The sequence below is a fragment of the Bison bison genome, unplaced genomic scaffold (genome assembly GCF_000754665.1).
Source record: "Bison bison bison isolate TAMUID 2011002044 unplaced genomic scaffold, Bison_UMD1.0 scf7180017864255, whole genome shotgun sequence".
Classification (NCBI taxonomy): domain Eukaryota; kingdom Metazoa; phylum Chordata; class Mammalia; order Artiodactyla; family Bovidae; genus Bison; species Bison bison.
The window spans coordinates 1,295,979-1,319,301 of NW_011494827.1; the positions used below are offsets into that span (position 1 = coordinate 1,295,979).

Genomic DNA, 23,323 nt, shown 5'->3' on the forward strand with positions numbered 1-23,323 from the left:
GTTCATTTAGCCGCTCATTGTTATAACTAGTTCCCCTTAAGGCTTTCTATGTGCTTCCCACCGTGCTGGTTGCTTACTCCACTTTACGTAATCCCACAGAGACAGGATGTGATTTCTGTTGTTTGCTTACGTATCCACAGCACCTAGACCAGGGTCTGACAAACGGTTGGTGCTCGGTGCATTTGTTTAACAAGCTATCTTGTGCCTGTGAGCATAAGCAGCATTGTTTATAACAAGGGACAAGTAAAACCAGCTGTGCTGAGACCCAGTAGGAAATAGGTAATATTTATAAATAGAAAATGAAATTTATACATGGTAATTGATATAGGGCACTGTATTAAGATGATTCAAATAATGTTATAAGTGAGTCAACCATTACAATTTCCAAATGCATGAAGCAAAATTTAATAGCCCTAGAAGGAAAAACAGAAAAACCCACAGTTATACCTGGGGGTGTCTTAGCAATTGATAGAACTTCTAGACAGAAAGTCAGCAAAGATATAAAAGGATGAACTTCACCATGACCAAGAGTGCCTAACTGACATTTGTAGAACGTTTCAACAAGTAACAGCAGAAAGGACTTTTTTTCCAAGTGTCCGTGGAAAGTTCACAGATAATATATCTGGTTCTTGGTTCATAAAACAAACCTCAACAAACTTTAAAAAATGAAACCATAACAGAACATGTGCTATGACCATAATGCAACCACACTGGACCATACTCGCAGAAGGACTGCAGGAAAATCTCCAGATACTTGTTCATTAAACACCGACTTCTAATAATCCTTGGGTTAAAGAAGAGGCCTCAAAAGAGATAAAGATACATACAAGTGTGAATGAAAACACAAAATCTGTAGGATTCAGCTAAAACTGTGATGATTTATAAATTTATAGCTCTGGATGCTTACATTAGAAAAGGGAAAAGGTCTCAAAATTTTATCTATTTTTCATCTCAAAAATCTAAAAAAATGATTAGAAAAATAAACCCAAAGAAAGAAAAAGAAGGAAATTATAGAGTAGAATCAATGAAATTGAAAAGAAGAAAGCAGTAGGAAAAAAAAAATCAGTGGAACAGCAAGCTTGTTCTTCAGAAAAAAGACTGATGAAACTTTAGCAAAACTGACAAATAGAAACAGAGAGAAGGTACAAATTATGAAAATCAGGAATAAAACAGAGGCTATCCCTAAAGATTCTTCAGCCATTAAAAGGATAATAAGGGAACACTGTGAAAAGCTTTATACTCATAAATTTGACAGTTTAGAAGAAATGGAGCAATTTCTCAAAATCTACATACTGCCAACACTTAAGCAAGAAAAAATTAAATAATCCTATCACTTTTATATAAACTGAATTCATAATTTAAAAGCTCTTAGAATGAAATTCCATGTCCAGATAGTTTCACTAGAGAGTTCTAACAAATATTTTAAAGAACTAATACCTATTTTATACAATCTCTTCCAGGAAATCTAGGAAATAGAAGAGAAATGAACACTTCCCAATTCATTTTATGAACTTGTGTTACCCTGATACCAAAGGCAGATAAAGATAGTGCAGTGAAAACTAAGGACCAATATCTCCCAGGAATATAGAGATATACACAGGACACACTCTCCTAGTGTGCATTACCATTATTCACTTCCTGTTTCTTACTCCATGCCCCTTTGTAAAGAATGCAAATTATACATTTCTTTTGGAATTCAGCCCAAGAGGAGAGGTTTGGCTCCGTCTCATTTAGACAGTGAGCGCATTTGTCCGTTCTGCTCTGCCTTATTGCTGTGCCCTGCGGAAGAGGTTGAACCATGCTCACAGCCAGTTTGTCCACATGGATGCACCATTCGCCTCCCCTTCATTCCACATTTTCCCTCTCCATCAGTCTTACTTTGTTAGGCACTGCTTTAGAAGAAAGCAGGAGCAAGCACAAATTTAATTTACAAATTAAATGAAACCATGAAGTCACAAGAACAAGGTTCTGCACTGACACAGGGAGATGGTACTTTAGAGTCTGCAAAACCTGCTGTGTAGCTGGCAGGTGGGAGGAGTGTGGAGGACAAGAAGCTCCTGGAAGCAATGATGTAAACATCAGACAGAGACCAGTGCCCAACACTAAGCTTTCCTTTCCCATCTACCCACCACCTCCCATATTTCTTTCTGTACTATCTCCCCGCTCCCTCAAGCTTCTGCATGAAATTGACAGACTGATGTGCCACATAGACTATGGGTCCTTTGGGTGTTTATGATTCATTCATTCTTGAGTGTGTCTGATGCTCCAAGTAATGGGCTAAATGCAAGGGCACAAAGCTAAAAATAGCTTGGTCCCTGTGCCAGACAGCTGGCTGTCTGGTGGGGAGAAGAGACCAGGAGAGAGAGGGTCCCTGTGCCACAAGGAAAGTGCCACCAGAGCCCTGAGCAGGGATTCTGAAATGGAGCAGGACCCTATGGTCCTTCAGCACCATGTCCTCAGCCTGCCTTTTGTCTGTGGAAACACTTTAGCCAAAGAGTAAGTTTAACCAGAGAAGTGAGAGAATGAAGAAACCAAGGAAAGCAGTCAAACAGGGCAAAATGATAATAGTTTAGTTGTTATAGAAAATCAAGGACTTTAGTTCCTCATTAAGGGCTGTAGATAATATTCTGAACTGAGCTGTCTTGTAGATACTTAAACCCCTACCAGGTAGAAGAAGTTAATACATGATGACGAGACTGTAGCCCTCACATAAGCTGCCACAGTTCCAAGAACTGGCCTCAAGGAAATAGGGACAAACCAACCCTGGAACACTGAAAACCAATTACTGCTTAAAACAATCAAGATAACTGACCAGACCACTGCATGACTGATTTCAAGATGTCAAGAACTGACTGTGCTGTTTCTACATGTAGCCTCCCAACCTCCCACTGCACTGGCTTTAAAAGCTCTTGCCCACTGATTGTTGGACATAAGTTCGTCTTTGGACATGAATTTGCCTTTGGACATGAGTTTGCCCTTCCCCCAGTTACTGGCATCCGAAATAAAGCAGACTTCTTTTCCGTCTATCTTGCTTCTTGATTGGCTTTCAAGCAGCAAGCAGCCAGACCTTACTTCCCATAATAATTCTAGAATCTGGAGATGGAGAAATCATCTTGGTTCAACTCTCATCTCTGCCATTTCCTGGCTGGGTCAGTTGGAAAATAGTCCTTCATCTTTCTGAGTCTCAGTGTGTCCAAATCTGCCAAAGGCAGCTCATGGTAACACTTACCTCCAAGGGCCGTTGAGAGGATGCAGTGAGTTAATAGACATAGGGTACGTGGAGTAGTGCCTGGCACACGGTGGGCAGCACACCAGTGTTAACTATTATAGGGTGCACAGGGACAGAAAAAGGGTCACCCAGCTCGGTCTTCCAGGTTGAGTCATGGCCGACTCTTTGCAACCCCATGGACTATACAGTCCATGGAATTCTTCAGGCCAGAATACTGGAATGGGTAGCCTTTCCCTTCTCCAGGGAATCTTCCCAACCCGGGGATCGAACCTAGGAGTCCTGCATTGCAGGCGGGTTCTTTACCAGCTGAGCCACAGGGAAGCCCCCTAAAAGGAGCACATTCATCTAAACCAGGGTTTCTTAGCCTTGGTGCTGTGGACACTCAGGGCCAGGTCACACTTTGTGATGGGGGCATCCAGTTCATTGTGGGATGTTTAATGGCAACCTTGGCCTCTACTTACTAGAGACCAGTAGCACCCATTCCCCCAGTTGTAACTACCAAAAATGTCTCTAGATGTTGTCAAACGTCCCCATGAGAGCAAAGGTGCTCCTGGTTGGAAACTATTGCTCTAAACTGAAAAGAGGATGATGGATGAAAAAGAGTAGAAAGGCAGGATTAGGAAACATTTTGAGTGATCAGGTAGAGATGACATGACAACAAAGAGTCTCCTTGGGACTGTAGGTTCATGGCAAAGGGCAAGAAATGGAAATGCAGCAATGGATCACCTGGGGCACTTGTCCTGGCATGGAACATCGAACTCCAGACCCCTTATGGCTATCCCAAACTCAGGTGAGACATCTGGGGCAACTTCTCCCGCTGAACCCCAGCTTCTGGCACAGGGCTGGCTGGATGGTAGAAGCCTAGAGTCTTTGTTGGTGTGTGCATGAGCTCATGTTTGTAAAGTAGTCCCTGAGGCCATCTGTCATCATTTCTTTTATTAAGAAAGTTCATCCATGATCACGCTGCCCGGACCACCTTGCTATTGCCCCACGAAGCACTGTGTTTATGGGCTTGGGCTTTGACACATTCAGCCTACGCTGAGGAACATCATACAAAAGAATCTCCCATTAAACTTGTGACTCTGTTCAGAGCTATTTTATTATCTTTTAACATTTACTTTTTATTTGGTTGCACCAGGTCATAATTGTGACATGCAAGATCTCTTAGTGGCAGCATGTGAACTCTTAGTTGTGACATGTGGAATCCAGTTCCCTGCCCAGAGACTGAACCCAGACTTCTTGCTTTGGGACCACGGAGTCTTAGCCACGAACAACCAAGGAAGTCCACAGAACAATTTTATGTAGCTCATTGATCACACGTTACAGAATGCCATATTTATAAGAAGCCAGTGGGAAAGATGTCTCTCTGGCTTCTGTACCAGTAATAAACATATGAATCATAAAAGTAAACAAGTTTACTTTTGTTTTTTCACCTTGACCCTTGAATCATGGAGCTGGTCGTGTTTTTCACTTTGTTCTAGTTGCTGGGGAAGATTAGAGTCCCATTGATGACCCACTTCTGACTTGCAGGCAGGTTCTTTGAGCATGAATTGGGGTATTTTTGTCTGCATCCATTTTCTTGACTTTCTTTTTTATTCTTTGACTTGACTGATAGTTTACCTATTTTCAATTGTATTATGTTACATGTATTTAGCAAGTCACTTTTAATCTATTTTGTAATAAAGTAGCAAATGTTTTAAAAAAAAAAACAAAAACCCAACACACATGCTGTGTGTTCGTGCTCAGTCATGTCTGACTCTTTGTGATCCCATGGACTGTACCTGCCCGGCTCCTCTGTCTGTGGGATTAACCCAGCAGGAATACTAGAGCAGGTTACCATTTCCTTCTCCAGGGGACCTCCCCAACCAAGGGCTCAAACTCACATGTTCTGCCACTCCTGCACTGGCAAGCGGATTCTTTACCACTGAGCCACTCTGGTGGCCTGTGTCAATGTCCAGGCCGGGACTGATGCCTTTCTAGCTCCCGACCTTCTTTGATCTTGAATGTTGATTTCTCCATGGTCACTGTTACTGTAATCCGGTGTAGGTTTCTCATTCCTGATCTCCATCATTTCCATGACAATATGCAACAGTATCATGAGAACGTAATTGTTATTCCAATCCAAGAAGAAGCAAAAGAGACAACAGCACGGGGCTGGAGAACAGCACGAAACCACAGGGAGACCAATACAAGGCCATTCTCTGTTCTCAGATAATAGCGTTGAGACTCCTGGGGAATGCAGAGTCCATGGCCCAGGTGACAAAGGATCCTCAGCGAGAAAAAGCCGTAACCAGAGTTATTGCCTAAATTATTGTTCTCTTTGCATTTTAAATTTCCTCTTTAGAATTCATTCCAGTCTGCTTGTTTCTCTCCTGAAAATTCACGTCGCTCTTCCAAAGAGTTCTGATGGAATATGGAATGAGATGCCCTTTGACTGTTTAGCTGTGAATTGAGAGTGCAGAACTCACTCTTATTAACACAGCGTTTCAATAGTCCATCAACTATTGGAATATAAATTGAGGATCTGTAGGGGGCATATATTAGCTGATTCCTATCATTCCTTTTTGACCATCTAGACCTTTCTCTCCAGGAGCAAATAAGTAGAAGGATGCATCAAATGACTTTTTCAGTTCCAAGTGAATGAAGCACAATGTTAAGTAGCTTTAATCAAAAAGTACAGCCATTGACCATGTAAACATGAAATTCAGGGACAGACCACTCTTCTGCCTGGGCTGGAGCCCACACCTCCAGCAGGGCCTCTCTCTGTACTTATATCTCAGCCTGGCTCAACTCCCTGCAGCTTCAGGTGGGTCTCATCTTCGTTTGGGCATCAGGATCTAGACAGTCTCACAGTTACAGCTTCTGGCCAAGCACGCCTAGAGGAACAGGTTTTTCTTTCAGTGTCCACACGCTGATTGCAAAAGCATCTGCAAGGGGGCCTGATGAACCAGCACCAGTGGCCAGTTGTTGTTCTGTCCCTCAGTCGTGTCTGACTCTGTGCAACCCCATGGGCTGCAGCAGTCCAGGCAATCCCTGTCCTTCACAATCTCCTGGAGCTTGCTCAAACTCATGTCCATTGACTCGGTGATGCCATCCAACCATCTCATCCACTGTAGTCCCCTTCTCCTCCTGCCCTCAATCTTTCCCAGCATCAGGGTCTTTTCTAATGATTTGGTTCTACACATCAGGCGGCCAAAGTATTGGAGTTTCAGCTTCAGGATCAGTCCTTCCAATGAATATTCAGAGTTAATTTCCTTTAGGACTGGCTGGTTTGATCTCCTTGCAGTCCAAGGGACTCTCGAGAGTCTTCTCCAACACTGCAGTTCAAAAGCATCAATTCTTCGGCTCTCAGCATTCTTTACAGTTCAGCTCTCACATCCATACATGACTACTGAAAAAACCATAGCTCTGACTAGACAGACCTTTGTCAGTGAAGTAATGTCTCTTCTTTTTAATATGCTGTCTACGTTTGTCATAGTTTTTCTTCCCAGGAGCAAGCGTCTTTTAATTTCATGGCTGCAGTCACTATCTGCAGTGATTTTGGGGCCTAAGAAAATAAAGTCTTTCATTGTTTTCATTGTTTCCCCATCGGTTTGCCATGAAGTTATGGGACCGGATGCCATGATCTTCGTTTTCTGAATGTTGAGTTTTAAGCCAACTTTTTCACTCTCGTCTTTCATTTTCATCAAGAGACTCTAGTTCTTCTTTGCTTTCTGCCATAAGGATGGTGTCATCTACATATTTGAGGTTATTGATATTTCTCCCAGCAACATTGGTTCCAGCTTGTGCTTCCTGCAGCCCAGCGTTTCTCATTATGTACTCTGCATACAAATTAAAAAAGCAGGGTGACAATATGCAGCCTTGACATACTCCTTTCCCAATTTGGAACCAGTCTGTTGTTCCATGTCCAGTTCTAACTGTTGCTTCTTGACCTGCATACAGATTTCTCAGGAGGCAGATAAGGTGGTCTGGTATTCCCATCTCTTGAAGAATTTTCCATAGTTTGTTGTGATCCACACAGTCAAAAGCTTCAGCACAGTCAATGAAGTAGACTTTTTTTTGGAATTCTCTTGCTTTTTCTATGACCCAATGGATGTTGGCAGTTTAATCTCTGGTTCCTCTGCCTTTTCTAAATCCAGCTTGAACATCTGGAAGTTCTTGGTTCATATACTATTGAAGCCTAGCTTGGAGCATTTTGAGCATTACTTTACTATCATGTGAAATGAGTGCAATAGAGGTGCATAAATTTCCTAGTCAGTTTTCCTCTCTTTGTTGAGAGAAAGGAGCAGGAATCATCAGACATCCAACAGGTACACCTTAAGTGAGGAGGGAAAATCCCATATGAATTAGAAATAGGGAAATGCAGGGTGTTTTGAGACCACACATTCTGCAACCAAATGGTGTCTCTTATGCACTCTTCTTGAACATAGACAAAAAAAAAAATCACTTCATCATACAAAGTCAGTATTACCATGATACCAAAATGGGTCAGGACAAAGGTAGGAAAATTTGAGCCAGTGTCACTTGTAACATTTGATAAAAAAATCCTAAATGTATAGAACAGTCTTTTGGACTCTGTGGGAGACGGAGAGGGTGGGATGATTTGGGAGAATGGCATTGAAATATGTATAATATCATATATGAAACGAGTTACCAGTCCAGGTTCAATGCATGATACTGGATGCTTGGGGCTGGTGCCCTGGAACAACCCAGAGGGATGGTAGGGGGAGGGAGGAAGGAGGAGGGTTCAGGATGAGGAACACATGTATACCTGTGGCAGATTCATTTTGATATATGGCAAAACCAATACAATATTGTAAAGTTTAATAAAATAAAATTTTAAAAAAATAAATAAAAATTAAAAAAAATAAACCAAATCTATCAATATACAAAGAGAATACAAAAAAATCCTAAATGAAAAACATTAATCCAATTTTAAAAAATATATATAGTATATGTTATATCTAGTATACTTCTCTATGATGTGTATATCTATTACACTGGAGAAGACTCTTGAGAGTCCTTTGGACTGCAAGGAGATCCAACCAGTCCATTCTGAAGGAGATCAGCCCTGGGATTTCTTTGGAAGGAATGATGCTAAAGCTGAAATTCCAGTACTTTGGCCACCTCATGCGAAGAGTTGACTCATTGGAAAAGACTCTGATGTTGGGAGGGATTGGGGGCAGGAGGAGAAGGGGATGAGAGAGGATGAGATGGCTGGATGGCATCACTGACTCGATAGACGTGAGTCTGAGTGAACTCCAGGAGTTGGTGATGAACAGGGAGGCCTGGCATGATGCAATTCATGGGGTCACAAAGAGTCAGACACGACTGAGCGACTGATCTGATCTGATGTAATAGATACGTATATATGTGTCTTATTTACTTAGATATATATATATGAGTGTGTTTATCAAGTAAGGTTTAGTTTAGGAATGCAAAGACATTTTAATGTTAAAAAAAAAAAAGCCTCTGAACCACTCAATAACATTTCTTAGCAGTCTAGACAGCAACTTTCTTAACTGGATAAATGTTATCCAGTGGCAGTCGTCCAATGGTTAGGACTCCACACTCCCAATGCAGGAGGCACGGGTTCAGTCCCTAGTCAGGGAACTAAGAGCCACATGTGTGGCAAAAAAAAGTTATTCACCAAATATCTACAGCAAACAATTTATTTAATAGAGTTTACTATATTCCAGACCAAAATGAAAATGCGCGATGTCACCTCTTGTAATCAGTGTTTTACTGGAGGTCCTGGATAGTAAAATAAAATAAGGAAGAAGAAGTAGGGGGCATAAGGATTGCAAGGATATATGAACATGGCAGTTGTTGTGAAAGAATCATCATTTCATGTAATAAGTGGAAAAAGTGGGGCTTCCCTGGTGGCTCAAGAAGTAAAGAATCTGCCTGCAATGTGGGAGACCTGAGTTTGATCCCTGGGTCAGTAAGATTCCCTGGAGAAGGGAATGGCAACCTATCCCAGTATACTTGCCTGGAGAATCCCCATGGACAGAGGAGCCTGGTGGGCTCCAGTCCATGGGTTTGCAAAGAGTCGGACATGTCTATGCGACTAACACTTTCAAAAGTGGAAAAAGTATTAGAAAGATATTATAACTCAGAGGTCAGCCAAGCTGCTAAATTCAAGATAAACATAAGCAATTCCAGAGTACATCTTCCCCTAGCAATGACCTGTGAGTACATCTTACTTTAAAAGACTGTCTTCTCAAATAAAGTCTATTTTAAAATATCATAACAATAGGAAGGTTTCATATGTATACCTATGGCTGATTCATGCTGATGTATGGCAGAAACCAACACAATATTGTGAAACAATTATCCTCCAATTAAGAATAAATTTAAAAAACAATAATGAAGTGTGATAATAACAACGATGATAATAAAAATATCATAATAAAAATGCATACATCCCAGGATTTTAAGTAGAAAATTATAAAGCTTTACTGACAAGCATAAAAAGAAGACCAGACATTTAGATCATAAACCAGCCATTTCTTCGCTCCCTCTGGCTCCCGATGTCTGTCATATGGGACTAGATGGCATTTAGGTTTCCTCCCAGTTCTGGAGCTCTCCATCCCATAATCACAGGGTCTGTCACCTCTTCTATGACAGAATCAGGTTCCCTCCCCTGGTCTGCACACCCAGGGCAGGGAAACACGGCAGTGTGCGACTACAGCAGCATCCCAACAGTGGGTAATTGTAAGCGAGGCAAGACTGAGGTGTCTGGGTCCTTGCCTTCACCCTAACACTGGCTCACTGAGGCCCTTCTTCCCTCTTCTGTCCAACAAGAGGGATAGCCCGTCTGGCCCAGGATATAATATTCAAGGATCTGAGACACAGATCTAAGCATCCAGGACAACATCCAGTCATTCTGCAAAGTCCTTGTTACAGTCCATGGTTCCATGTGGATTGTGACAACATTTTGTGATGTGATTCTAGTTTACAATTGTTTGACACCATTCTTAGGGTTTATCTGTTGTCTCTTTGATCCATAAAAGGCCTAAGTGCATTTCTTACTGCTTTGGGGAAAAAATACACCCCAAAACATAGTGCTCAAAATACAATCACTCAATTATCTCATGTTCTGTGAGTTGACTGGGCTCATCGGGGTGGTTCTGCCCCACGTGATGTCAGCTGGGGCTATAACGAAATATCCAAATTCCCAAAGGGTCACTCCCAAGGCTGCTGATTGGCGATGGCTGGCACTGGGTGCTCAGCTGAGGCTGTCGAGTGGAGCACCTTGGTTTTCCTTCTTGTGGTCTCTCCATAGAGCTTGGGCACCAGCTGGGTTCCAAGCAGCCATCCAAGTAGAAATTGCCAGTTCCCTTAAAGCTTGGGTGTTTCTTGCAAGAGCATCACTGCCTTCTAGGGCTGTAGAAACAAGCTCCTCGTGGGGAGTGGCACATGTGGGGAGGGCAGGGGAATGGAGTGGAGAGGAGACTGCAGCTTTGGAGACCTTACTGAAGTCCAATGTTGTTGTTCAGTCACTGAGTCATGTCCGGCTGTTTGCAACCCATGGACGCAGCATGCCAGGCTTCTCTGTCCTTCACCATCTCCCAAAGTTTACCCAAACTCATGTCCATTGAGTCAGTGATGCCATCCAACTATCTCATCCTCTGTCATCCTCTTCTCCTCCTGCCTTCAATCTTTCCCAGCATCAGGGTCTTTTCCAGAGAGCCAGCTCTTAGCATCAGGTGGCCAAAGTATTGGAGATTCAGCTTCAGCATCAGTCCTTCCAATGAATATTCAGGTTTGATTTCCTTTACGATTGACTGGTTTGATCTCTTTGCAGTCCGAGAGACTCTCAAGAGTCTTCTCCAAAATCACAATTCAAAAGCATCAATTCTTTGGTGCTCAGCCTATGTCTAATTAAAGCATGCACTAAAAATGAAGTAGCGTATTGGAGACCAGCATTGGTTCAGGTCCCATTTGTCAGCTCAGACCCAGAGGACTGGTACTTCACCACAGGGCACTGTGACTTAGCATCAGTGCCTTTCTCTGAGCCTCAGCTTGCGCTTCTGGAAAATGGGGCCATTGACCTTGAGGGCATGGGAGACATCCCCATCCCTAACTTTCTCTGCTTCTCGGTGCTCCTAGGTACTCCTTCCAGGATGAGGAGGACATGTTCATGGTGGTGGACCTGCTGCTTGGAGGGGATCTACGTTATCACCTGCAGCAGAATGTACATTTCACAGAAGGGGACGTGAAGCTCTACATCTGTGAGCTGGCCCTGGCCCTGGAGTATCTGCAGCGGTACCACATCATCCACAGGTAACATCATCCCCAGAGGGATGCCAGTGGGTAGGGTGTGATGGGAGCAGTCTGCAGCCATGGAGAATATTTTCTCACTGACATTCTTTAGATGTGGCAGTACATGGAGATCATAAAAAGCAGAGCAACATTATTATTGCTCATACCTTCTCTGCAGACAGCCTACTCCATCATCACCTGCATTGAGGTGAAACACCGCCACTGCCCATGTGCCCTCCTCTCTTGGTACCCACTGCTTAGAGACGTGGCTGCCCTTTGCCTTTCCATTCTGGTATGTCTTTGGGAGCCTGGAGTGTTCAGACTCAGGTTAGAAGGAGTGGCACGAGTTGGGAACATGACGGATTCTACTCTCTTACTTTTCATACCTTGAAATCAATGCTGTGCATCGTGGAGGACTTCTTCCTCTTGCAAAGCTTTGGTGCTGGCTTTGGGCTCTGGATATAAGCAAGAGTTTTGGGCTCTTGCTCAGGACCTTGACTTTTTCCTGCCTGTGCACAGCACAGATGAGTAAGGTGAGTTTGACTGCAGAGGCAGGAGGCTAGCAAGAGCCTTCAGATAGCAATGGGATCCTTGTTGTTTACTCGCTAAGTCGTGTCTGAGTCTTTTGTGATCCTGCGGACTGTAGCCCACCAGGCTGTTCTGTCCATGGGATTTTCCAGGTGAGAACACTGGTTGTGGTGGAAGATCTCCTTCTCCAGGGAATCTTCTCAATCCAGGGATCAAACCTGCCTCTCCTGCATCTCCTGTGTTGGCAGGTGGATTTTTACCATTGAGCCACCAGGGAAATCCAGCAGTGGGATCCTTAATGAGGTCTTCTCTCTGACCACAGAGGAGGGGGCATGAGTGGCTGCAGATCTGTGCACCCATGGTCTTGCACTGTGCCTAGAGCGTCTTCTTCTAACTTGTACAATGTAGGAAGACTTGGGAAAGACAAGCACTTGAATTTCTGTGTAAAGATGGTAGATTAAGCACACACACGCGCATGCATGTGCACACACACACTTACATTTTCTCACTTCTAAAATCTCCATAAAAGGAAATGAAGTATGTTTGAAAAATGGCAAATTCACAAAGATGGAGAAAACTAAAGAGGAGACTATCGCAAAACACAGGGGAAATTGGAAAGAAGGTGTTTCGTGGTAAGTGGCTTACAACACCAGAAGCTGAATTTTGAGTTGTGTCTGGAAATAACCATGAATTGATAGATGTTAAAGAATCTCTTCAAAGGCTCAGAAATGAATAGTCATCAACAATGATGGAAGGAGGGAGAAGGGATAAAAGAGAGGCTAAAATGGGGTGCAGGGTTTGAAAGCCTTTTAAGACATTTTAAAAAGCACCAATCTGCTTGCCCACCCTGAATAACTGGATGTCTGTCCCTTCCTCTTCCAAGCAGAAGACTGAAGGCTTATTCACTAAAGATAGTAAAACAGAGGGTGTCTGAACTGAAGTACGTTAAGCCTCTTGAGTTGGGATGCAGTACTGAAGATAGCACAACTAACTAGACGCATCCATACCAGATGCTGAAATAACACACCCACCCCACTTCCAGCTGGGCTCAAGACTTCAGCTTCCAGGCTGGACACTGGAATGATTTCAGGGGGGATGTGGCTGAGCCAAGAGGAGAGAGATTATGACATCAGAAGTTCCCCAGTTCCCTTGGAGTGTAGTTCACAGTCAGCGAGACCTGCTTCTTTGCTGTAAGCTCCCAACTGGGTTAGTGATGACTAAAGATTATCAGATATCCAGAGAAATCTTCTAACATGAATAATGAGAGCCATGCAATCAAATGGGAAAAAGAAACAAAAAGCTTGGAATAAACAGAGACTCTGCCAGGAGAAAGAACTATCAAAAGAATCATGCTCGGTATTTTCAGAGGAATGAACAGATTTTTGCAATTGTAAAATAAACGCTATGTTTACTTAACATTCAAAGAACAAACTTCAGATCAGAGTTCTCATAAATTAAAAACATGAAAGTAGAAATGAAATATTCAGAAGATGTGTTGGAAGACAAAGTTAAGGATATTCCTTAAACAGTAGAATAAGAAGGAAAAAGAAAATATAAGAGAATTAGAGGGCCAGAACAGGAAGTTCAATATCAGACAGAGAAAGAAGAAAGGGAAAGAGAGAGAGACAGAGAGAAAGAAAGAAAATAGGGAGGGATGGAGGGGGTGAAGAAAAGGGGGAAAACATTCCCTGGTGGCTCAGCTGGTAAAGAATCTGCCTGCCATGTGGGAGACCTGTCGATTCCTGGGTTGGACAGATCTCCTGGAGAAGGGAAAGGCTACCCACTCTAGTATTCTGGCCTGGGGAATTCCATGAGCTGTATAGTCCATGGGGTCGCAAAGAATCAGACACCACTGAGCGACTTTCACTTCACTTCACAGGGGGAAGAAATCATCAATGAAATAAAGACCTGAAATATGAGTTTCCAGATTGAAGGGTCCACCAAGGCTGCAGGGTAATGACTAGAAACAGACATAAATCAAAACAAACTTCAAAGCCAATAAGTCTGCACAGAAGAACAGGGTATAATGGCTGAGGAATCAGGATCCTTTGGGATTATCTATCACTAGAAGGCGGAGGAAACGTGCTAATCAATCAAATCTGAGATGTACATTTTTACAAGTTCAAGGTCTCAAAAAATCTCTCTCTCGTATATCTTGTCTCAAGTAGTTAGAAAATGACATGGACTCTACTAAAATGAAGGGCTAAACAGGAGGAAGACATGGTATATGGAAAGCTGGAGCTCCAGCAAAGGAGAGAAAGAGGCAAAAGCTTCACGGTGATGGGCAGGTCATCAATGTCAGCTGTGCCTAAGGTGTAGACCATGACTAGTTCTGATTGGAGTCAGATCAAAAGACCCTCGGAGAGTCTTCTTCAGGAAAAGTGAGCTGATAAAAATGGCTAAGATATCTGGCTGCCTTGAGAGATTTATTTAGTTGGTTAAGAATCTGAAGTTGAATAAATGATGTCAGGAGAAAAAACCTCAACAATAAAAAGAAGGTGATTTTTTAACTCCAAGGAATCAAAGTGTTAGCTAGGACATTGGATATCATACAATTTACTACATGAAGCATCTCTGTGTAGCATGCTTAGTCATAATCCCCTAAACCCTGAAAGTTGACCTAACCAGAAAAATATATTAATACACCACTGGGAAGTGAGGGAGTGGTGAGATAAGTGTGTCTCTTGCGGACACATAAAGGAAAAAGACTGCTACACATGCTTTCATCCATAGTGGGAAGACAGTAGATAGAGCAGGAAACTGAAAATCAATGAGTCCTATACACTTCGAGATAAGGAGCTAAATGCCAAATAAATACCAAAATTAGAGCCTGAGACAGATGAATGGGATGGAGAGGGAAAAGTGGGAGAGAAAGATATGAATTGTTGCTAAAAATTGTAACAAAACTTTCAGTACAGTTTGATTCTTGGAATTGTTCACGTGTATAATTTTGACACAAATAGTAGCACACATGACCGAATGCAAATGAAGAAGAAAGAGGAAAAGAAAAAGTATTTAGAAAGAGGAAGGGGGAAGAGGTGAGGCTGTAGTAGTCACCATGGTAACAGTAGTAGTAGTAATAGCCTCAACAGCCTTAGCCATATAGGAGTAAAGGGAATGTTCAATGAAATGCGACCTGTTTACTGAGGAGCATTGTTCATTCACACAGTCAAAGACTAGCTTTTGCCCGCAGGAATTCTGGCTCCAGAGTCTCTGCTTGTAAGCCCTGTGCTATATTTGTTAAGGAAGGTCATTTAGTACTAGAGAAGACTCTGTGGGCTGGCTGGGCTGCTTTGAAGGCACGGAAAGATGTGAGCTCTTTACTAATCTCTTGTATCAGTGTCATTCACCAATTTTCACTGTCATTGCTCTGCTAGTGTGCAATAGATGTGCAATAGAATAGCAATAGATGATTTGTTCGCCTACAACCCCCCAGACTGAGTCTTTGTAGACCTGAGTGAGACAGAGGCCAGCATCCCAGGGCAGACAGACCAGGCGAAAATGAAACTGTCAGTTAAGAGCATGGTGGTTGGGGGACTTCCATGGCACTCCATTGGTTAAGACTTCACCTTTCAACACAAGAGGTACAGGTTCTATCCCTGGTTAGGGAGCTAAGAGTCCACATGCCTCAAAGCCAAAAAACATAAAGCAAAAGCAATATTGTGACAAATTCAATAAAGACCTTAAAAATGGTCTACATCACACACACACACACACACAAATCTTTTTTTTTTTACATTTTATTATTATTTTTTTATTTGATTTTATTTTACTTTACAATATTGTATTGATTTTGCCATACATCTGGAAAAAGATATTCCATGCAAATAGAGATCAAAAGAAAGCAGGAGTAGCAATACTCATATCAGATAAAATAGACTTTAAAACAAAACTTTTAAAAAAAGAGCATGGTTGTTGGAACCATTTCATTATATTTCAATAAATCTTTTAAAGTTGCTCTCTTTGGGGTCATCTGTCCTCAGATTCTAAATCTACCTTGGAGAAAAGGAGCTGTCCAACAGTATAGGGAAATTGTTTTTAAAAAATCCTCTAAGTAAATGGAATTACCTTACCATTTGTAAACTTACAGACTTGGCAGAGATTTGAGTCCGGTTTTCTCCCTCTCTCATATGGTTCAACAAATCTCTTTTTCACTGTATATGTGTGTACAGACTTGAAATGATGTGTGTCTGTATTCACCGTGCATAGGGATTTAGGACAGTGTTGGGCAATGTTTCTCATTCATTCAACAGCTGATCTTATAAGTCCCCCACTGCGTACGTACAAGACATTTTCAGTGCCATATTTTATACAGACTGATGAATGTTGCTTCTTCCCAAGTAGCCACACTTGCAAGTGATAGAATCCTTTGACAAATGCAAGCCTGAGTTGAATTGCCAGTAATTTCTTATCTTCTATCTTGGTGGACTCGGACATGTGACTTAGCTTTTCATACCTCCTTTTCCTAATCTGCAACATGGGCCTGATAACATCTGCTTTGCTGGGCTCTGATGCGAATTCCATGAGAAAAAAGTTCATAAAGGATTTAACTGTGCCTGGGAGGGGTTGGGGTGGGGCCTTACGTGCCTCATTCCTCTTCCTTTCATCTGAGGAGTTGACTTTGAAGCCAGGTGTTCATTTATTCTCAGTGGTGACAAACCTCCATCCTTTGAGGCTGATGTTGAGGATTTGTAGAATATAACAGGGATATATGTATACCAATGGCTGATTCATGTTGAGGTTTGACAGAAAACAGAAAAATTCTGTACAGCAATTATCCATCAATAAAAAAATAAATAAATTTTTAAAAAAGGTATTTCAGAGTATAACCCAGTGGGTTTGAAAGCACTGAAGCAGGGAAATACCACTGTGGGTTCAAAATAAATCATTGTTTTAAAACAATTAGAAGATCTACTTTTTAGAGCACTTGAGTTGGCCCTTCAATCTTCCAAAACACTCTGGGCTAAGAAACGTGCCAGCCCTGGGAGGAAAATGACCGATGGGACCCTTTGCCTGCACCAGGGAGCACTCCCCAGATGGAGGAGGCAACCCCCCTAGGGGCCAGATTACTGCAGTCCAGGGGGAGCACCCAGGACAGGACATCACATGTCCTGGGGCAGAAGGGAGCTCTGAAGAGGGCACCCAGCCCAGACTGAGGTGGGGGGCAGGGCGGGGAGCACAGAGGAGGCTGGCAAGTCTTCCTCTGGGACATGCATCTGTGATTTGTAGGACAAATAACCATTAGCTCGGAGAAGAGGAATGCAGGAGACACTGGGCAAATGAGCTCCTAGAGAGAGTTTGGGTGAGTAAAGCCTGCACTGGTCAGCTCAGTAGGGGGCACATCCTGAGACCTCCACTGATGTTAATCATTGATGGGCTGAAGTTTGGGAATGACCTAACTCAACTGGTAATGGAGAATAACCTTCACTGAAGTCCCCACCCCGGAGGGCTCTTCAGCCAGAGCTGGTCACTAGGTACCCAGAAGGGCCAGGTCATAAAAAATCAGATGAATAAAAACAGCACCAGTGAATCAAGCTTATTAAACTCTTATGTGTCAACACTACTTTAAACTAGACATAGGAATATATGCTTACATACAAACATGTGTATATGTGTGTTCACATATGTGTGTGCATATATATGGGCTTCCCAGGTGGCATTAGTGGTAAAGAACCCTCCTGCCAATACAGGAGATGTAAGAGACGTGGGTTTGGTCCCTGGGTCGGGAAGATCCCCTGGAGGAGGGCATGGCAACCCACTCTAGTATTCTTGCCTGGAGAATCCCATGGACAGGGGAGCCTTGCGGGCTATAGTCCATGGGGTCACAAAGAGTCACATACTACTGAAGCAACGTAGCGTGTGCAGATATGTGCGTGTGTGTATGTTAATATACATATAAATATCACCTCATTTAATTCTCATATCAGTCCAATGGGCAAGATACTATGATTATCCTCATTTGTCATGGCGATTGGACAATTTGCACCCTGACACACAGCTGGAAGGTCATAAGCCAGGTTTCAAACTGACACTCTCTGATCTCAGTTCTACCCTGGACCTCACACTGATGAGCATGCTCTGTCCTGACTTTCTTATCTTTCAAAATGCATTGAACTGTTGATAGAGCACTTAAATGAGGGAGGGTGCTTCCACATCTGAAAATGACAATACGCACAGATGGATCTCATCAACCCCCCCAAGGAAGGCTGTATTCTAGCAGTGGCCATGAAGCAAGGAAGGCTTCTAGTGGTGATGCCCCTAGCCTGTAAATCACACCTGACTTACTGTCTGGCACAGGGTAAGTGCTCCATAACTATATATTGAATCAATGAAGAAATACTCAAGAGAGGAAAGACATGCCTTACTTGAAATTACTTGAAAACACAAGTTCAAATGCAGTGGGTCACTACCTATATCTCGCACAGCTTCCTATAATTTTTCTGCCCAAATATCCCTTGATATCTGAACAGTCAGACTCTCAAAAGTTTCCCAAAGTAGCTTGCCACAAACATGAAATTCCTTTGAAATTAAAGGATGTTATAAATTTCATGTTAAAAATTTCACGAAGTTTCACTGCAAAATTTAGTCATAATTCTTTTGATACATAACTACCTTTCATCACAAAAATAAAGGATATGAACAATAAAGGCTTCTCGGAGTCTCCTTGATGAATGGCAGGTGCTGTTGTACTACATCTATCAATTTTGGGAAAATGAACTGATCTGAAGAGAGCTCATGGCTCAGGTGAGGTTCAGGGCACCTGTAATTCTTTCCTCTATCTTGTAATTTTAGATCCAATCTAATCCAAATATAAGCTGGTAAACAGCAAGCTTGTTCACTCTTTAGAACAGAGCAGAGACCTAAATGCTAATTGAAGTGGCTTTAAGGAAATATTTTCGAGCTTCTTTTGGAGAAAAATTTTCACCAGTGAGGTTACTTCTATCAAATTGTGGTCTGAAAATGCCTAAAAGCCTTAGGGCCATATCTTTCACTCCCTTGGGAAAAATCTCTCAGTGAAGTCTGATTATTTATATAGTGCACTTTATTTTGCTTCCAGCCCCGAATCTGCATCACATTCAAATGAACTCACAGTCTCAAAGGTTTGTAATCTCAGTGATCCTTCACGTCATCAGATTCACAAGCTTCCTTTCCAAGACAGGAATCTCGTAGATGTATGAAAAGTATCTACATCTTTGCCTTGGAGTTGTTGATTGAAAGTATTCAGCCTTGAGAAAATATCTGCTTAATGTGTCAAATATTTGTGAAGCCCTTTCTATCATTAAAGCTAATTATAAATTTTATTTGAGGGTTTTTTTATGATCCTAGTCAGAAATCTTTTTTTCTCTGTTTTTACCTTTAGGAAGGGTAATTGTTTAATCCTGAAACACCAGCAAGCAATTTTCTTTAAACTAGCATTATTTCTGAGAAGAGCAAATTTTCCAAAATTATTTCTCATTTCTACAAATTGTCTAAAAGATAAGGATACAGTGCTGTTTTATAGCTTATCATTTTGTTATCAAGTCCAAGATCATACTGCTCACCACATGCGAGTGTGCATGCTCAATCGCTCAGTCATGTCTGACTCTCTGTGATCCCATGGACTGTAACCTGCCAGGCCCCTCTGTCCATAAGATTTTCCAGCAAGAGTACTGGAGTGGGTTCCCATGTCTACTCCCAACTACTCACTGCATGACAGGTCTTTTAATCAAAAGACAAGTTGTTGGGGCAAGAAATAGTGACTTTATTTGGAAAGTGAGCAAATAAAGATGGAAGACACACACAAGAAGATGGACGACTCCTGTCCCAAAGAACTGTCTTGTCTGAGTTAGAATTCAGGCTTCTTTTGTACTAAATGAGGAGGGAATAAAGTTCAACATTTCTAATTCTGGTCAGCCTCCAGAGTTCAGTCCAGTTCAGTTGCTCAGTCGACTTTTTGCAACCCCATGGACTGCAGCACACCAGGATTCCCTGTCCATCACCAACTCCCAGAGCTTACTCAAACTCATGTCCATCTCATCCTCTTTTGTCCACTTCTCCTCCTGCCTTCAATCATTCCCAGCATCAGGGTCTTTTCCAATGAGTCATTTCTTCGCATCAGGTGGCCAAAGAATTGAAGTTTCAGCTTCAGCATCAGTCCTTCCAATGGATATTCAGGACTGATTTCCTATAGGATGGACTGGTTGGATCTCCTTGCAGTCCAAGGGACTCTCAAGAGTTTTCTCCAACACCACAGTTCAAAAGCATCAATTCTTCGGCACTCAGCTTTCTTTATAGTCCAACTCTCATATCCATACATGACTACTGGAAAAACTATAGCTTTGACTAGATGGACCTTTGTAGGCAAGTAATGTCTCTGCTTTTTAATATGCTATTTAGGTTAATCATAGCTTTTCTTCCAAGAAGCAAGCATATTTCAATTTCATGGCTGCAGTCACCATCTGCAGTCATTTTGGAGCCCCCAAAAATAGTTTGTCACTGTTTCCATTGTTTCCCCATGTATTTGCCATGAAGTGATGGGACCAGATGCCATGATCTTCGTTTTTTGAATGTTGAGTTTTAAGCCAACTTTTTCACTCTTCTCATTAACTTTCATTAAGAGGATCTTTAGTTCTTCTTCACTTTCTGCCATTAGGGTGGTGTCATCTGCATATCTGAGGTTATTGATATTTCAATAACAATCTTGAATTTCTTGAATTCAAGGTTCAGTCTTGAATCTGGCAATCTTGATTCCAGCTTGTGCTTCATCCAGCCCAGCGTTTCTCATGATGTACTCTGTATATAAGTTAAATAAGCAGGGTGATAATATACAGCCTTGAGGTACTCCTTTCCCAGTTTGGAACCAGTCTGTTGTTCCATGTCTGGTTCTAACTGTGGCTTCTTGACCTGCATACAAGATTTCTCAGGAGGCAGGTCAGGTGGTCTGGTATTTCCATCTCTTGAAGAATTCTCCAGTTTGTTGTGATGCACACAGTCAAAGGCTTTGGCGTAGTCTCTGAAGCCTCCAGAGAGAGTGAGTTAATTTCTTCCTTCCTGCAGTCATTCACAGGTGTCCCTGGTCAGGATATTTCCTGTGAGCTACACAAAGATATTTTAGCTTGATGCCCATTACCTGGGAGACAAGGTTCTCAGAGATGGGCCATTATTTATACTTTAAGTTTATAGGAACTATCCCTTTAGTGAATAACTTGTAATACAAGTTATTCACTTGTATTTTTACAACTTTTTGTTACTTTATTGAATACACTGAGAAAAGAAAGGAGTAAATTTTGTTTTTTTGCTATGGAGAATAGGGTTAAGTCAAGATTTTATTTGTAACAGATAATATGTGTTCATGTTGCAAAGTTCAAACGATTCAAAAATATGTAATTGAAAAATAATTCTCTGATTATCTTGAAGATTTTCATTTATTTAAAGTATATGCTCTTCAGGCTTTCTTCTTGAAGTCATCATTCATGTTCTCTGTGGACAGTTTAATTTTTAAATATTAACACATAAAAAGTAAATGAAGCATGTGCAGGTACACACACACACAGGAGATTTTTTGTCATTTTGTGTCTTTGGGTGGGAACAGTTTAAGAAGGAGATTACTCACTAGGGCAGAGCTTGGAACTGAAAGTGAAAGTGTTAGTCACTCAATTGTGTTTGGCTCTTTGCAACCCCAGGAGCTGTAGCCCACCAGGCTCTTCTATCCATGGGATTCTCCAGGAAAATACTGAATTGGGTTGTTATTTCCTCCTCCAGAGGATCTTTCTGACCCAGCGATCAAACCTAGGTCTCCTGCAAATGCAGTGCATTCTCCCCATATTTGGAACTTGTGATTGGAAGGTAACAAAATAGGAATCACTTTGTAAGATACTATACCCATGATGTAGATAAAAATTTGCTGAGCGTGTTACATGTGCCAGGCTCTACTTTAAGTGCTTTACAGGTATGACCTCACCTAATCCCAACACCAGGCCTTAGAGATGGGGCCCATTATCAGCCCCATTTTACAGGTGAGACCAGAGTCTCATGGGGAGGAAATAACTTGCCTGAGAGCAAACAGTAAGTGGACATCTCAAGTCACCAAGCTCTTACTGTCTCTATACTTATAGTAAGTGGCAGTCAGTTTCTCTATCATATTTACACATAATATTTATTATCCAGGCTTTTATGAAGGAAAAAAAAATGTGACTATCACCAAAAAGTGACACCTTTTGCTTTCACATGTACATGCAAATAGAACTCTATTTTCTGCGGCAGTATTCACCTCTTCTGTCCCCGAAGCCCTTGGCGTTTCCAGATGAGTTGCTCATTATCTTGTGCGGACAGCACTAGTTTTCAGCTTTGGTTGTCTGAACTGATGGGGCTCGCATCTGTGTTCTCACTTTGGAATGCTTGTGTGTTTATGATTTAATTTTCTCTTTGGTAAATAGAGTCACTCCCTTAGGCTTGTGCCTCCTGAATTCTGGAAAGAGAAACTGTCTTAACTAGTGATAATTTGGTATAGTTGCCTACGTGTATTTTGTTGTTGTTTGAAATTAACATTTATTGGAGCACAGTTGCTTTACAATGTTGTTTATGTTGTTGTTGTTTAGTCGCTAAGTTGTATCCAACTCTTTGCAACCCCACAGGACTTCCCTGTCCTTCACTATCTCCCAGAGTTTGCTCAAATTCATGTCCACTGAGTTGGTGATGCTATCTAACCATCTTATCCTCTGCCACCCTCTTCTCCTTTTGCCCTCAGTATTTCCCAATATCAGGGTATTTTCCAATGAATCAACTCTTCCCGTCACTACTGAACAATGAATTGAATCAGTCATACATATAAATATATCTGCTCCATTTTGGACTTTTTTTTTTTTTCCCTGGCTGCATCATGCAGCAGGTGGGATCTTAGTTCCCTGACCAGGGATTGAACCTGCGCCCCCGCATTGGGAGTTTGTGAGCTCAGGCACAGCATCTAACTGATCTGAAGCTCTGGTTTGTTACCTGTAGCAAAAATGATGGTGGACCAAAAACTGCCCCTGCCACAGGATGGCCATATCCTAATTACTGAGCCCTGTGAATATGTTATATTCCCGGCCAAGGGCTTCAGATGGGGAGATTGCCCTGGATTTTCCAGGTGGTTCGATGGAATCACAAGGCTCTTTAGAAGTGGAAAAGAGGAACAAGAAGAAGTCAAAGGGATACAATGTGAGCCCTCAGCCTTCACCCCAGGCTTTTCTGGCCTTGATGATGGAGGAAAGGGCCATGAGCCAGGAAAGGCAGGTGGCTTCTAGAAGCTGGGAAAAGGAAGGAAACAGATTCTCCCCAAGA

The 23,323-nt window shown here is 42.1% G+C and overlaps 1 protein-coding gene across 1 annotated transcript in view; it reads left to right on the forward strand.

The window, feature by feature from the left end:
• Positions 1-23,323, forward strand: part of STK32B (serine/threonine kinase 32B) — a gene marked incomplete at its 5' end in the record, with an annotated part of 406,524 nt that overhangs the window by 242,396 nt on the left and 140,805 nt on the right. Inside the window, one exon of the mRNA XM_010847794.1 lies at positions 11,345-11,518. Coding sequence (XP_010846096.1) covers positions 11,345-11,518 — 174 coding nt within the window. The remainder of the gene's footprint in view (positions 1-11,344; positions 11,519-23,323) is intronic.